The sequence below is a fragment of the Delphinus delphis genome, chromosome 7 (genome assembly GCF_949987515.2).
Source record: "Delphinus delphis chromosome 7, mDelDel1.2, whole genome shotgun sequence".
Classification (NCBI taxonomy): Eukaryota; Metazoa; Chordata; class Mammalia; order Artiodactyla; family Delphinidae; genus Delphinus; species Delphinus delphis.
The window spans coordinates 104,018,563-104,035,901 of NC_082689.1; the positions used below are offsets into that span (position 1 = coordinate 104,018,563).

A 17,339-nucleotide genomic window follows, 5' to 3' on the forward strand; every position below is an offset into this window, starting at 1 on the left:
AAATTCACTAGAGAGGCTCAACAGTGATTTGGGAGAAAAAGCAGCAGCAAACTTGCAGATGAGTCAATTGACACTATCATGTCTGAGAAACAGAAGAAAAATGAACAGGAAAAATAAATAAATAAATAAACAGAGCCTCAGAGATTATCTTCTTACTATACCAACATACACTTAATTGGAATCCCAGGAGAGGGGAAAGGAAAAAGGACAGAAAAAGTATGTGAAGAAATAATGACCGAAAACGTTCTAAATTCATGAAGCTCAACAAACTCCCAATGGGATAAACTTAAAGAGATCCTAACCTAGACACATAATAAGCAAAGGATTAAAAGAAAAGACAAAGAGAACACCTTGAAAACAACAATAGAGAAGCCATTCATCACGTACAAGGGCTCCCCAATAAGATTAGTAACTGATTTTTCATTAAAAACAATGCAGGCAAAGGTAAAATAGACAGCTAGTGGGAAGCAGCCGCATAGCACAGGGAGAGCAGCTCAGTGCTTTGTAACCACCTAGAGGGGTGGGATAGGAGGGTGGGAGGGAGGGAGATGCAAGAGGGAGGAGATATGGGGATATATGTGTATGCATAGCTGATTCACTTTGTTATAAAGCAGAAACTAACGCACCATTGTAAAGCAATTATACTCCAATAAAGATGTTTAAAAAAAACCCCAAAAACAAAAAACAATGGAGGCCAGGCAGCTGTGGGATAATATATTCAAAGTCCTGAAACTAAAAATCTCAACCAAGAATTCTATATCCAATAAAATCAACCTTCAAAAATGAAGCGGAGAATCCTCTCTGGACCAAAGACACTTCAGTCTTTACATGAAGCCATACTACCAATATAATAAAGTGCAGACTTTATTATATTGTCTTTATTATTATATTGCATGGTGGCGGGGGCCGGGGGGATGAAGGAGAATTTAGGACATTTCTTGATAAGCAAAAAATAAAATAAGACTGTGAATTGAAATGAAAGAACACAGTACAAGAGCCCAAATCCACATGGAGACATAAAGAACACCAGTAAAAGTTCAGTCAGCCTTCCATATTCGTGGGTTCCACATCTGGGGATTCAACCAACCGTGGACCAAAAAGATTTTTTTTTTTGATTTTAGAAAGTTCCAAAAAAGAAAACTTGAATTTGTCACATGCCAGCAACTATTTACATAGGATTTACATTGTGTTTAGGTATTTTAAGTAACCTAGAGATGGTTTAAAGCATACAAGAGGATAAGTTATATGCAAATACTACACCATTTTATGTAAGAGACTCGAGCAACCATGGATTTTTGGCATCCACAGGGGGTCCTGGAACCAATCCTCCACACATCACAAGAGGTGATGAAAAACTACAAAGGTAAATATAAAACACAGGTAAACATAAAAGACAGTACAAATGTTATTTTTTTGTTGTTAACTCTTCGCTGGTCCTACATGACTTAAAAGGACACTGAATAAAGCAATAATTATAAAACTGTATGTTGGCTAGCTTATAATGTACAAAGGTGTAATCTGTATAACAAGAATAGCAACAGAGAGGTGGGGAGAAAATAGGGCTATGTAGGAGTAAAGTTTTTAATACTAAAATTAAGAATAATAATTCAAACTAGACTGCTATAATTTAAGATGTTAATTGAAATCCCCAGAACAAACACACTAATAATTCCATAAAACAAACAGCAAGAAAATTAAACTGGCATACTAGAAAATATCTATTTATTACAAAATAAGGCAGTAATGAAAGGATAGAGGAACAAGAAAGTCATGACATACAGAACACAAAGAGCAAAATAAAATAGCAGCAATAGTGTACCTTATCAGTACTACATTAAATATGAATGGATTAAACACTTCAATTAAATGGCAAAGGTTTTCAAGTTGAATAAACAAACAAGACCCACCTACATGCTATCTGCAAGAGATTCATTTTAGACACAAAGACACAAAGGTTGAAAGTAAAAGGATGTAAAAAGATAATCCAGGCAAACAGTGTTCAAAACAGACCTAGGGTGTCTATAGTAATATCAGACAGTATAGACTTCAAGACAAAAATTGCTACCACGGACAAAGAAGGACATTTTTACAGTGATAAAAGGATCAGTGTATCAGAAAGACACAATTATAAGCACCTAAGAACAGAGCCCCAAAATATATGAAACAAAAAGTGACAGAACTGAAGAGAGAACTAGGTAATTCATCAGTATCAACAGAAGACTTCAATACTGCACATTTCAAATACAGATTCTTCTCAAGTGCACATGGAACATTCTCCAGGACAGACCACATGTTGGGCCATAAAACAAGCCGCAATAAACTTGAAAGAACCGAAACCACAGAACACAGAAATTATGATCTCTGACCACAATAGGAAAAAATTAGAAATGAATAACAAATAGAAATGGGAAAGTTACAAATAATGTAGGAATTTAACAAAACAGCCCTAATAACAAACAGGTCAAAGATGAAAATAACAGGGAAATTAGATACTACTTTGAGATGAATGAAAATGAAAGTACAACATACCAAGTGAAATAAGTCAGACAGAGAAAGACAAATGCTGTATGATATTACTTATATGTGGAATCTAAAAAAAAAAAAAAAACTAGTGAATATAACAAACAGACTTATAGAGAACAAACTAGTGGTTACCAGTGGGAAGAGGAAAGGGAGAGGGGCAAAATAGGGGCATTAAGAGGTACAAACTATTAGGTATAAAATAAGCTATAAAGATATATCGTACAACAAAGGAAATATAGCCAGTATTTTATAATAACTATAAATGGAGTATAACCTTTAAAAATTGTGAATCACTGTTTTGTACACCTGTAACTTATGTAACATTGTACAACAACTATACTTCAAGAAAAAAGCACAACGTACCAAAACTTATGAAATGCAGCCAAACAAATGCCTATAAGAAAACAAAGACCCCAAATCAATAACTTAACTTTCACCTTAAAAAACTGAGAGGGAAAAAAAAAAAAGCAAACCAAATCAAGCAAAAGGAAGGAAATAACAAAGATTAGAGTAGAAATATATGAAACAGGGAAGAGAGAAACAATAGAGAAAAATCAACAAACCAAAAGTCAGTTCTTTGATCAACAAATTTGAGAAACTTTTAGCTAGATAGATCAGAAGAAAGAAGACTCAAATTACTGAAATAAAAATATGAAAGAATGCACATTACTACTGTCCTTACAAAAATAAAAAGGATCACAGGAGAACACTATGAACAACAGTATGTGAAAAGTTAGTTAACTTAGATAAAATGGACAAATTCCTGGACACACACAAACTACCAAAACTGACACAAGAAGAAACAAAATCTGAATAGACCTATAACAAGTAAAGAAATTGAATTCAGGAATCAAAACTGCATCCCTAAAGCAAAGCCCAGGCCCAAATGGCTTCACCTGTGGTGAATTCTAACAAATGTTTAAAAAAGAATTAGCACCAATCCTTCACAAACTCTTTCAAAATAGAGACCAGAATGGGAGAAACTGTGAGCAGGGGAGGACAGAATAAGGGAACTCTGTTGTCCTTTCCAGTCAGTTTTTCTATAAAACGAAAACTGCTCTAAAAAATAAGTCTACTAATTAAACAAATATATATATACCCCCAAAAAACAGAAGAGGAGGGAATGCTTTCTATGAGGCTAATATTACAGTAACAACAAAACCAGAAAAGACATCACAATAAAAGTACAGACCAATACTCCTTGTGAATCCAGCAGAAGTAAAAAGAGTTGTGCACCATAACCAAGTGATATTTGTCCTAGGAATGCAGAGTTGGTTCAATATCTGAAAATCAATTAATATAATACAACATATCAAGAGAATAAAAAACAAAGTTACATAATCCTCTCAGTAGATGTGGAAAAAGTATTTGAAAAAATCCAACATCCTTTCATGATAAAAACACTCAAGAAACTAGGAATAAAACTTTATCAACCTCATAAAGTCATACAGAAAAAAAACCCAAAGCGAACACTATAAAATATGGTGTGAGACTGAAAGCTTTTCTTCTAAGATCAGGACAGGACAATGCTGTCCCCTCTCAGCACTTCTATTCAACATCTTACTGCAAGTTCCAGCCAGGGCTTTTAGGCAAAAAAAGAGGAAATAAAAGGCACCTAGATTGGAAAGGAAGAAATAAACTCTCTCTACCGGCAGACGACATATCTTGTATTTAAAAATCCTAAGAAGTGCACGGCAAAACCTTTAGAGCCAGGGAGTTCAGGAAGGTTGCAGGTTCAAGATCAATACAAAAAAATCAATTGTATTTCCCTACGTTAACAATGAACCATCTGAAATTGAAATTTAAAAATTCTGCTTACAATAGCACCAAAAGAAAATACATAGGAGTTAATTTAACAAAGGAAGTGTAAAACTTGTCCACTGGACACTACTAAGCAATTGCTGAAAGTAATTAAAGACTTTTAAAAATGGAAAGACATTCCACGTTCATGGACTGGAAGGCAATGTTGTTAAGATGGCACTATTCCCCAAACTCATTACAGATTCAGTTCCTACCAAAATCCCAGCTGTCCTTTTCTGCAGAAATTGACAAACACATCATAAAATTCACATGGACACAAAAGGCACCCAGAACAGCCAAGACAATCTTTAAAAGAACAAACGTGGATTTCGAAATTTACTACAAAGTTAAATTAATCAAGACAGTGTGCTACCAGTAGAAGGACAGGCATACAGATCAACGGAATAGAACTGAGATTACAGAAAGAAATTTTTTTTTTTGTCCACCCCGCGTGGCTTATGGGATTTTGTTCCCTGAGCAGGTATTGAACCCGGGCTCTCTTAACCACTGGACCGCCAGGGAATTCCCAAGAAACCTTTATATTAGTGGTCAGCTGATTTTCAACAAAGGTCCCACAAAGATTCCATGAGGATCAAAAGCACAAAGAGAAACTCATTAGGATGGCTATTTAACAAAACAAAACAAAACAAAACAGGAGATAGATAACAATTGTTGGCAGGATGTGTACTGAAGACAGGAATGCAGAATGGTGCAGCAGCTGCAGGACAGAATGGTGGTTCCTCAAAAAGCTTATACCCAGGGGCTTCCCTGGTGGCGCAGTGGTTGACAGTCCGCCTGCCGATGCAGGGGACACGGGTTCGTGCCCCGGTCCGGGAGGATCCCACATGCCGCGGAGCGGCTGGGCCCGCGAGCCATGGCCGCTGAGCCTGCGCGTCCGGAGCCTGTGCTCCGCAACGGGAGAGGCCACAACAGTGAGAGGCCCGCGTACCACAGAAAAAAAAAAAAAGCTTACACCCAAAAGAACTGAAAGCAGGGAATGGGACAGATATTTGTACACCCATTTTCACAGGAGCATTACTCACAGGGCAAAATTGTGAAGCTATAAATGGGAGAGAAAAATAAGAGAATTAGAAGACCAACTAGTCCAAGCGGTCATTACATTTTTAAAGAAACTTGCCCAGATCTAGACAGCATGAGGTTCCAGCCTGAAAGGCCCTCCAAGTGCACAATAAGACATGAAAAGAGTCTCATATAAGACCCATCATCATAAAGCTTCAGACAAACGGTGAGGACAAAGAGAACCGAAGTTATTGACATACAATAAAGAATCAGAATGACTTTGGGTTCTCACTAGAAACACTGAAAGCTGGGACACAAGCAGGGGAGTGGGAACATGAACTTCAACATTCTGAAGGAAAAAAAGGACTTCCAACCTAGATCTCTAAACCCTGACAAACTATCAATACCGAGATAGAATAAAAATATTCTCAGACTCAAAAAACTTTCCTTCTCCACATCTTTTCTCAGAAAGCTACTGGAAGATACTCACCATTATGATGAGGGACAAAACCAAGAAGGACGTCGTCTCCGAGAAACAGCAGGTGCACCTGCAGAGAAAGGTGCAGTGCAGTCCCCAGAGGACGACAAGGTAAGTGAGAGGCAGTGGAGGCGGCTGCTGTGGACTGCAAGGGCAGGCTCAAGGAGACGTACCTGACTCGTACGTCAGTGGGTAGACAGCGCTGGTGCAAGAGGAGCATGCAGACAACTACACGGATGAAGGCAAGACACTAACCCAGGGAAACAGGGTGCACGGGGGTGGGGAGAGACGGTAGAGTCATCAAAGTTCACCAAACATAAATAGGGAGCTGTGAACAGCCTACACAGCCAGAGAATAAACTAAATGTCGTCCTCATCAAAATGAAAACGTGACTACGTTTGGTGGACGAGGAGATGGTAAGTGCCCCTGAGGGAGGGTAAGAGGAAAGAGAGCTGAAATTCACCCTCCGTAATGTGAAGTAAAATTCTTAGATTGACACAAAACTAAGAAACAGCAGTGCATGCACAGTATTTAGAGGCAGAGCAACAGATACAACATAGTCAGTAAAAACAGTTGACGGTGTTTGCCTCTAAGGAAAAATGGCAGGAGAGATAAGGAATTGCCTTTTTTCAATGTATCTTGTAAACCTAGTCAACTCTCTCTGTATGAATGACAGAAAATAAAATTTAAAAATGAGGGGGGGGGGCTTCCCTGGTGGCGCAGTGGTTGAGAGTCCGCCTGCCGATGCAGGGGACACGGGTTCGTGCCCCGGTCCGGGAAGATCCCACATGCCGCGGAGCAGCGGGGCCCCGTGAGCCATGGCCGCTGAGCCTGCGCGTCCGGAGCCCGTGCTCCGCAACGGGAGAGGCCACAACAGTGAGAGGCACGCGTACCGCAAAAAAAAAAAAAAAAAAATGAGAGGGGGTATTACAGAGCACCTTTCTCATCTGCTTTTGCCCTGGGCCCTCCCTATAACACCAAAGCTTTAGCAAGCAAATTAAAAATAAAAATAAGAAAGCCTCAATTCTCCCCTTAACAATACAATCATGAGATAATAATGGCTAGTGAATGTTTATACAATTTTTAATGAACAAATATTATGAGAGCTATTCAAAACTGTAGGTTCACAGGAAGGAAAAGTTTAACAGATAGTTACAATGCATCCGCTGACACGCTTCAGTTCTATCTTCGGTTCTATCTTAAACTATCATCAGATTTCAAGCTGCTGCTGTTTCAGGAGCTTGGTTCCCAGGTGATGGTTCCAGAAGAAAGTTAACACCAGTGATCTTTTTACCAAAGCTTCGCAAACTAAAATACATCATATGGAATGGAAATATATTCTGCCACATACAGTGGGGTGACCGTGAGTGTGCACACAGGCTGACAGCACCTGTCTGTGAAGGGAAACCTTGGGTAGTGAGTGACAGGGCACCTACCGACGTTTTCCTTAGTTCCAAGCACACCTCACAAATATCCTACGGCGTACGTCCTCGTATAACAGACAGCTGGAAGTGAAGCCTGTAGTACTTGTTTTCAGAACACATCACGTGTGTGAACTGTGAAAACAATACGTGTAAAACAATGGAAAATGGCCAAATACTACGCTGATGAAGTTCGCAGCTCAGCTGTGCTGACACCCCACGGAGGGGAGACACCTCCTAAAATGAAGACTGGGCCAAACATCTCCACTCCCTTCTCGGGAGGAACATGACTTTAGCCAGCAGATGAAATACTCCAACAACTACTGAACACATGGCCCCAAAGCATGATCAGCTCCTCCAAAATGAAACTGAGAGCGTACGAGTCTCTCTTCCCAACTGTGAAATGGGCAAAGAAAACTACTGCCAAAATCAGATCATTACTCTTATTCCCTAAGTCAGGTAGCTGACATTAGGAAGGCATTCTTTTTCATCACGTATTTCCTAGAGATTCAATTAATCTTCTCAAATACAGCACTCGCTCAATGAACAAACTCGGAAGACGATAACGTTTTTATTCCAGGACTAAACGCAAGTTTTAGAAAACATCAAGCAAATTCCACACTGTTTTGTTAGTGCTATGGAGTCTTGCCAAGCTGAAGACTCCCCTATGCTCTCACACAGTTAACAAAAAAACCCTGTAATGACGTAAAAGAAGTCTAGAATATTCAAGTATTCCAGTCAGCCACTTGGAGCCCCACACAGCAGATACTGAATTTCCCAAACAGTATCCCAAACAGTATCCCAAACAGTAGGAGATTCTTTCCATGTCTTGTTTCACTTGGACACGGTCCCCAACAAAATTAAGGTGGCGGCCGGAGCCTCTGGCCCTCACAGTGTGAGATCCCACGTAACTGTCTTGTCATAAATACAAAGAAACATGAAGTTTCCGATCCTTTCACTACAGTTTTTAAAGAACTAACAGCCTAGTTCTCCAAGCACTGTGTGTCTGCCCAATTTTTACAATAATGGCTGTAAAAGATGTGGGTCCATTTCCCTAGGCTCACCCTCTCCTTTCGGTCCAGAATTTTTAGGAAGGATTTTAGCTAACATGAGATAATGGAAACTCTCACTCCTGTTCACAGAGGCTCTAACTCTTCTGTAGCTTCTTTTTAATATTTATTTAATATTTCCTTTTTAAAAGGGGGTGAGGGGTGATGGGGGAAAGAAACCACATGACTGGGAATCTGGAAGAGAAGGTTCTAACCCCAGCTCCAGGAGGGACCTTACCCGAGCCCATCTCCGTGGAGGGGTCCCCAAGACCACCCCAGGTTTCATGATTCACTAGGAGGACTCACAGGCCTCAGCACAGAGTTGCACTCCCAGCTGTGATCATTACGGTAAAAGCGCACACGGAAAATCAGCAAAGAGAAAGGGCGTGTGGGGTGAAGTCCACGGAAAGCCGAGCAAGCTTCCCACTAGAGTCACAGGCTGAACTCCCAGCCACAAGCTGTGACGCCGCGGGTGGAACGCCGGCCACTGGGAGAGCCTGCTGAGTCTGAGGGCAGGGTTTACAGGCGCTGGTCACCCAGGCACCCCCTGCCTAAGGCTCCGCAATCGCCAGACCCCCGCAGGAGAGCAGGAGGGCAGCCACGCCCCGGCCGGGCTGCAGCGAGACCCCCCCACCCCCGGCCCACTCTGTGGAAATGGTGGAAGCCCCCCACATCCAAGCTCCCAGGCCGCAGGCCGGGCCACCCCTGCAAGCAGGCCTGCAGAGTGAGCTGCCTCCTGTGCTCATCTCGCTAGATCTCAGTTTCACCATGTCACCTCCCCGTCGTCGGCTGCTACAGCAACCATCGGACACGACCCCCGAATCCCACGGGGAAGACGGGGCCGGTCTTGGCCTAGGCTCACCGCGAGCTACTCAGCACGGTGATGCCGTGCGGAAGCAGGAGAGGGCTTCGCTGCCCAAGGCCTGCTTCCCCGACAATGCTGGTGACGTCATCACTCAATAGCCACCCCCTACAGCCGCCGCTGCTCTCCTGCTCATCTGCACCCTCCAGTTTTCCCTAACAGCCCGGTCGGTACTTTCTAATGCAGCTCCCTCCTAAGCGTTCTCACCATCTATTCAAAGACCAGAAGGTCGAGGTTCATGAAACACAGGAATTAAAAACCCCCATTCTCACAGATTGCCTCTTGTAAAAAACACGAAAAGTTGTTGTATTCTCATCTGCTGCCTCTGTCCCACTGAAAGGCTCTCGGTATAAACAGGCGGTCTCTGCCACACTCCCTGCCGACCCCTCCCCCAGGGCTCATGGATCACACTGTCTGCTAGCATGGACTATTTCCAGCACCATTATAAAGTCTTGTAGTGCTTAAAAAAAAAAAAATTACAGGGGCCATGGTAAGAGCAGCACTGGGGTCAGATGTGACTCTCAACAAAGAAAGATGCCCCCCTCCAGGTGCTCCAGGCACCCCGACTGCAGGGTAAGTCAGGTGGCCCACTTCCGTCACACCTGGCCGAGGGGCATCACGGCAGACGGCTCCTGTATATTTCAACATTCCATCCCACAACGAGATGCCCAAGAGTCCGTAAGCTCTTCTGTGGAACAGGGTGGAGAAAATGAAGAACAGGACTTCAGTCTGAGCCCTGACTTGCTAGCTGGGTGATCTCTCCAGCCACTTCCTGCCTCCGGGCCGCTGCTGTCCCCGTGGACACAGTGACAGGCCAGACAAGCCGCTCTGTGAGTCCCATCCAGGCCTAACTTCCCAGGATTTTCATATCACTTTCTCCCACGATGGAATTGACGGGCAAAAGGCTTGGAATTCATTTGGTGTAAGGTTTCCCCGTCGTAGGTAAAATCATAGGTGAGTGATTTTTCATTACTTTTAAAATTCTGACTACGACAGAAACATCTGTGGACTCAAGTTGTCCTGGATGTGATAAGACACTGATCTCCTTGCACTGGAGACTTGGACATTGAGACTGGCATTCCTGACCAGAAAGCTATCATTTCAAAGATGTTTTCCAGAATTATTACTTATATGTTTCTATCCAGACTCATCCTGGAAAGGCTTCATTCAAACAAATATTCTCCAAGCCCCTACTATACTAGGTGTCGTGCGTATACAAAATGTAGAACCGTATGAACCGAGAGAATGCTGAATCTTCCAACACCAAACACTTTTAAATATGCTTCTAAAATCGGAATGTGGCAGGGGACCTGGCTAGACGTCTGGGTGAGAAAGTCTTACTTTTGAGCAAGTGGAATGAAAGGGGGCCCCTGACACTGGGTGATCTGGGTGCGATCTCCATCCACCGATCCTCTCACCGTATATTCTTTCAGTAAAATTACCACAACAAAATAAGCAGTGCAAACCAAGATGTTAACTGAGAAAGAGTACAGGGGGAAAGAGCAGAAGAAAGGAAAAAAGTCTGAACTCACCGGGACTGTGGCAATCCTTTCTTACTGAGATCTGCCCTCACACGTTCTCCTACATGTCTGTAAATTTCCACTAAGCTGTTTATTGCTGCATCTCGAACCTAGATGTAAAAGAAGAGATCTTACAGCTGCTCTGTGTCATTCCCCAGCACTTCCTGCTGCGGACACAACAGGCTATACAACACCCCAAGTTTATCACCCACTCACCAGCGCGATTCTAAACACAACCCTTAAGGGGCATGGGACTAGACACAGCTGTGTTTGACAGCTTTGACTCTGTGGGCACAGTTCCAAAGAGGAGGAAAAAATTCAGATCCCATCCCTATGTACCTGCTAAAGTCCACACCCCTTAGTTCTTTCCATCCTTTAAGACGATGTCTGGAAACCAGACCGCCTTTCCGAAATAGAAAACACTACAAACAAATGAATTATTCTAAAAATAAAACACGATGTAAAACATTCTGGATGTAGGTCAAATAAATACTTAGGGAGCAACAAAAAAGGATGGTAGAGGCTACACGGAGACTGCGTTCAAGAAGCTCATAGTTCTAAAAGGGAGATGGGGAAAAAAGTCCATAAATTCTACATTTAACACAGGGCAGGATGTAATAAATGTTATACAAAAGAGTACAAAGAGCTCACATAGTTTAGGGGAGGGAGACAGCACACCAGAGGATACCAAGAAACAGTTTATGGAAGAGGAAGGAACCACTTAAAATGTATTTAGAAACACAGCATTTTACCAGGGAAAGATGGAATGAGACAGGCTCCAAACAAGGTAAGCAGCCTGCGCAGAGGCGTGAAAGCAGAGAAGCAAGGCATACACTTCAGGAAGAGCAAGGCAGCGGTCTGGCCAAACACAGATAGGAAAGGAAAGGTCGCGATATGTAAGGCTCGAGAGACAGAATGGACTTAAAAAAAACACACACACAGGGCTTCCCTGGTGGCGCTAGGGCTTCCCTGGTGGCGCAGTGGTTGAGAGTCCACCTGCCGATGCAGGGGACACAGGTTTGTGCCCCGGTCCGGGAAGATCCCACATGCCGCGGAGCGGCTGGGCCCGTGAGCCATGGCCGCTGGGCCTGCGCGTCCGGAGCCTGTGCTCCGCAACGCGAGAGGCCACAACAGTGAGAGGCCCGCATACCGCAAAAAACAAAAACAAAAAAAACACACACACAAAAAAAACAGAACAGGGAACTTTGAATATGGGCTGTGTGTATACCAAACATTACAGTTGTATCAATGTTAAATTTCTTGGATGTGAAAACATGTGATTACACAAAAATATCCCTGTTGTTAGCAGACACACACTGAAGTACCTAGGAGTAAAAAGATCATGTGCTAGATACTTCCGAATGGTTCAAGAAAAAAGGTCTATTTCTGTGTGTGTGTGTGTGTGTGTGTCTGTGTGTGTACACATGTGTGTATACACGTTGAGATATAAGACAAATGTGACAAAAGTTAAATGGTAAATATGGGTGTTCACTATACTACCCTTTCCATTTTTCTATAGGTCTAAAATTTTGCCGATAGAAAGGTGGGAAGAAAAAAAGTTTATAAATCCAATGGACTCAAGGCCAGACTGTGGGGTGCCCAGGGGTGCCGAGGAGAGGAGAGCCAGCAAAGACAAGAGAGCAACCACGATTGCAGATTTGGTCTCAAGCAATGAAATCAAAGAAACAGAGAGGAAAGAAGCAGGGGTACAAACAGTTTACAGCTCTGAACACTGCCAAGTTACCCTTTGATTTAACAGCGGTATACGATACGTAATTTTGTTTACAATTTTCCCCCTTGTGATAGAAAAAGGCAAATTCTAAGTTCTTATTACTTCTCACCCAAAACCTGATGCTATGCACCAAACTGTGTGTGTGACCCACCAGCCCCCGAAACAATTCATATGTTGATGATGGCAGTTAGAGACAGGCCCATAAAGAAGGTAGTTAAGGTTAAATGAGGTCGTAAGAGTGGGTCCTGATAATAATAGGAGGGGCGTCTTTATAAGAGAGACACCAGACAGCTCCATGTGTCTGCTAGCCAGGAAGAGAACCCTCAGTAGAGTGCAGCCACACCGACACCCTGTTCCAGGACTGCCGGCCTCCAGAACTGTGAGAGACAAACTTCCATGGTTTAGGCCTCCCAGTCTACGGTATTTTGTAATGGCAGCCTGAGCTGACTAACGGAGATTACCAGTTTATTTTGGAAAGGAAATAATTTCTGATGTTAGGGAACATTTCCCTATTGAAACATGCACATCTCACAAAAGCAGTCAATGCCCTGTCTTGAGAATCAGTGACAAATGCATCGCCGTGGCTTACTTTCTAGTGATTACGTCTGCTCAGAGCCAGAGCAGATCACACCGGGGACCCCCTTTAAAGAGCAATCGATACCCTGTCTGCTACTTACAAAGTCTGGGCTATGAAGAGTTTAAGGGATTTAGTGGAGAAATGACTAGCCTTCTAAGTGAAATAAGTCAGACAGAGAAAGACAAATACTGTAACATATTGCTTATATGTGGAATCTAAACAACACAACAAACTAGTGAATAAAACAAAAAAGAGCGAGACTCCCATATACAGAGAACAAAGTGGTTGCCAGTGGGGAGAGGGAAGGGGGGAGGGGCAATATTGGGGTAGGAGAAATGGGGTTATTATGAGATTATATGAAATCATGTGTGAAACTTTTGAAATTCTAACGGGCTATAGAATTTAAAGAATCTTTCATTCATTCATCCAATCAATTAATAAAATTACTAGCCTTAGAGTCAAAGTAGGCCTGAGGACTTACTTGGCCATTTAGAGGCTGCCATAACTTTGGACAAAGCATTTAAACTTTCATTCATTCATTCATTTATACATCCTTATTGGAGTACAACTGCTTTACAGTGCTGTGTTTTAAACTCTTTTAGTCTCCATTTTCTCCTTCGTAAGTGGAAGGCTGCTTTGAGATTAAAAAAAATAATGGAAAAAGGGCTTTCCTGGTGGCGCAGTGGTTGAGAGTCCGCCTGCCGATGCGGGGGACACCGGTTTGTGCCCCGGTCCGGGAAGATCCCACATGCCACAGAGCGGCTGGGCCTGTGAGCCATGGCCGCTGAGCCTGGGTGTCCAGAGCCTGTGCTCCACAACGGGAGAGGCCACGGCACTGAGAGGCCGCGTACCACAAAAAAATAATAATAATAATAGAAAGAAAAAAAATGGATTCAATTCAACAAATATTTGACTGCCTATTACATGCCAAACTGGGGGCGCTACACGGCCCAGGCAGGTAACATGATGCGTGGAGCAAGGTGGGTGCACGATGACGAATGGCCCCGGCCCAGGACCCGCTGGCGAGGGAAGGGGGATGCCCAGCCTCGGGCAGGCAGCCGCCAACATGTAGCCGTGGGGCACAGGTACAGCTCTGCCCCACCTTCACTCTTCTGCGGAAGCTCAGAAACGCTCCTCCCAAATGTCAACTTGCAAACCCAAACTTCACACGTGAAGTGAAGTCATCCTGCAGACACGTGTATGTGCACAGACACAGGCCAGCGGTTTGTGCCCCGTGTTTATATGCATAAAGCACTCAGCACAGTGGCCGGTGGGACTGGTATCATCTACATCTCTCAGACCAGCAACCTTAGCCTTTAAATAGCTATTCCTCAGGCTCAGAAAGCTCCAGGGCCAGGGAGCATCTGAGGATCTAAACGACCCAAGAATCACAGAAGAACAGATTGTCTGTGGCACTACAAAGTATCGCAGCCCAACTGAGGAGGGGCGTCCCCTCAAAGCAAGTCGGTTCGGGCTGAAGGGACCATGCAGTGCTCCCTCCACAGGCCGCCACAGGGGCCCCACGCGCTTCTGCCCACCCGCAGGCTCGCCACGCAAATGACCCCAAGAGCTCAGGCCACCAGGACAGCAAAAGACCAGGGCCCCGTACATTAAGCTCCACCTGCCGGGCCCTGGCCGAAGGCTTTAGAGAGCCTGAGGCCTTCAAATCTACGACCTCGCTCACCGGGCCACTGCTGACTGTGACACAGAGGAGCGGAGCCTGGCGGGCTAGCCACCTGCCGGGGCCCACGGTCACCTCACTGCGCCACGCTGCACCCCAAGGTGGGCATCAGGAACGGGCTCCCTACACAGCGGAAACTCCAGGGGGAACTTCACCCCCAGGGACAGGGAGGGCACCCGGAAGCCCACTCGAGGCCAAAGCCACCCTGTCCCCGCAGCCACCCGCCCACAGAGAGGATGTCTCAGACCCGCCCACTTCTCAGGTACCAGTCAAACCCTCTGCGGGGCTTCCTTCCCCTGCCCCTCCCCGCTAAGCCCAGCCAGCCAGCCAGCCCAGGGCCAGCTGCAGAGAGCTCTGAGATCAGTGCCGGCCCCTCAGCCACCCCAAGATGCTTCTAGACTCTGAAGATGCGGATCAAACTCCTCAGCAAAGCAGACGGCAGGCAGCGGGGCGAGGCCCTGCGGAGGCGACCGCTGCCTGCCCTAGGCCAGCTGAGCAGCTCTGAAGTCAGAGGTCTGCAGGCAGAACTGGAGTTCTCCTTATCTGACAAAGGGGCTCCCCATCGAGCAGGTGTCTCGGATGCCCCGGCCCCGTCCTCCCTGGCCCTGTTCTCGGCTCGGGAGATCAAGTCTCCCGAGTGTAAGGCCACCCCATAACCCTGGTCCCTTCCCTGACAGCGGGCTGACACCGCGGCACAGGATGCGGCTCTCGCGAGACACGACAGGGAACCTGAGCAAAGCTTCCGGAGGACGCCCATCCACTCTGCGAAAGCGGGTAAACGCAGGGACACTCAGGGAAACGTGCACGTGGACTGGGCACTTAATGACATGAGAGAATCAGGCATTCTTGAGGGACAGGAGGTGATAATGCTGTTAAGGTTATGTGGGGGGCTTGCGGGGGTGGAGAGGCCTTACCCTTTAGAGTATTTAAGAATTAAATGAACCAATGTCTAAGATTTCCTTCAAAATAATCTACATTTTGCTTCCAAACAATGGGGTGGGGGAGGCAAAAAGATGAAAGTAAACTGGCCTCGTCTGGTCAGCTGCTGAGGCCGGAGGACGGGCCCGAGGGGATGCTGTACGTCATTCTCTCCACTTCTACCTCCGTTTGAACCTTTCAATCTAGAAAAGCTGAAAACAGGAGAGGCACATAGGAGCACCGGGCTTTCATCTGCCAGGCACGCGGGACACGCGTGCAGCTGGGCTGTACCACGCAGGGCCCGTGAGCAGAGCTGCAGAGGACAAAGCCCAGGGGGTGGGCAGCCCAGCAGAAGTGGAGCGGGACACGCAGTCCTGGGGACATCACTGAGCCGATAACAGGCCCTGCGGCCTCCCTACCTCGGGCCCCCCCTATACACGGGATGATGCATTTTCCCCACTGCTCTGGTGATTCTGAGTTGGATTCTGAGTTACTTTCAGCAGCCAAAAGCATCCTGAGCCACGCAAAGCCTGCGCATGGGCGCCCGCTCTGGGAAGCTGAGTCGCTCTGCACTCAGACCAGTACCAGAGGACTCACAGCCCCTGGGGCAGGAGTGTTTGCGGGGCTCAACACACATACGCACGCACGCACGCACGCACACACGCACGCACACACTCACTCACCCCCGCACAGGACTGAGAGCTGGATGCAAGCCGACCACAAGGTCAGGGGCCCAGTGCAGTGACAGCACCAGCAAAACACACGACTGTCCTCTCTGGCCTGAGGCATCCACGGCTAAGAGGCGAACACCGCTCAGGTAGCCATGGGGAGTCTACTCAGTCCTAAGGCCGCTGGAAGGCAGTCCTGGGACGATAAAGAGGAGACAGGGGTAGTCCTGACCCTCAAGGTTCAGAGACCAGCAGGAAAGACTGACGAGAAAATGAAAATAAAGTCAGAAGCACAAGCACACGCGACATACACACGCACCCTGGAAGGAGGGATGAGTGAGTGGGTTATTTAGCATCAGAGGAGCGGGCGTGGAGCCCCCGGGTGCGGGGAGGTGAGGACCGCGTGTCTGTGTCTGCACACGCGTGCACACATGCGGGTAAACACTCCTAAGGACTCCTCCGATGCTCAGTGTGGGAAACTGGCTACAGGCGCTGCCACTCCGGACTGCTGACAGCCGCCCACTGAGCCTGGCCTCGTTCACCCCAGCACGCTGCCTCTCTGAGGCCGGCGGGGATACTCATATCACCTGTCAGGCCGGTGCAGGCACCCAAGTGAGGAACAAAGAGCCTCGACCAGCCCAGCTGGCTCTCCTGCTCTACCGAAGGGGCCACGTGGTAGCAGTGACAACCTCAAGGAGTGACCCCCATAAAGGACTTTTTTCCACAGAAAACAAAGTGGAGACAAGATGTTAAGGGGGCAAAAAGGCAAAATAGTCCATCTGGTAATTCAGAATCTTTTTTAAAAGTAGCTTCAGTTAGGGACTTCCCTGGCGGTCCAGTGGTTAGAACTCCATGCTTCCAATGCAGGGGGTGCAGGTTCGGTCCCCGGTCCGGGAACTAAGAGCCCGCATGCTGCAGTGTGGCCAAAAAATTTAAAAATACAAAGTAGCTTCAGTTATTTTCAAATTGATGATGAACATAAAGTATGATCCAGGAAATAAAAGTATCTAAAACTCAAATTTCCAACGTCAGATATTTTCAGTGAAGGCTGGATAGAGGATGCACAGAAAGAAGCAAGTGGGTGCAGGTG

General features: G+C 45.7%; 1 protein-coding gene across 1 annotated transcript in view; it reads right to left on the reverse strand.

The window, feature by feature from the left end:
* The window catches only part of CLASP1 (cytoplasmic linker associated protein 1), a 267,853-nt gene that overhangs the window by 158,578 nt on the left and 91,936 nt on the right, over positions 1-17,339 (reverse strand). The window contains exon 7 of the mRNA XM_060016946.1: positions 10,686-10,783. Within this exon, the coding sequence (XP_059872929.1) occupies positions 10,686-10,783 (98 nt within the window). The remainder of the gene's footprint in view (positions 1-10,685; positions 10,784-17,339) is intronic.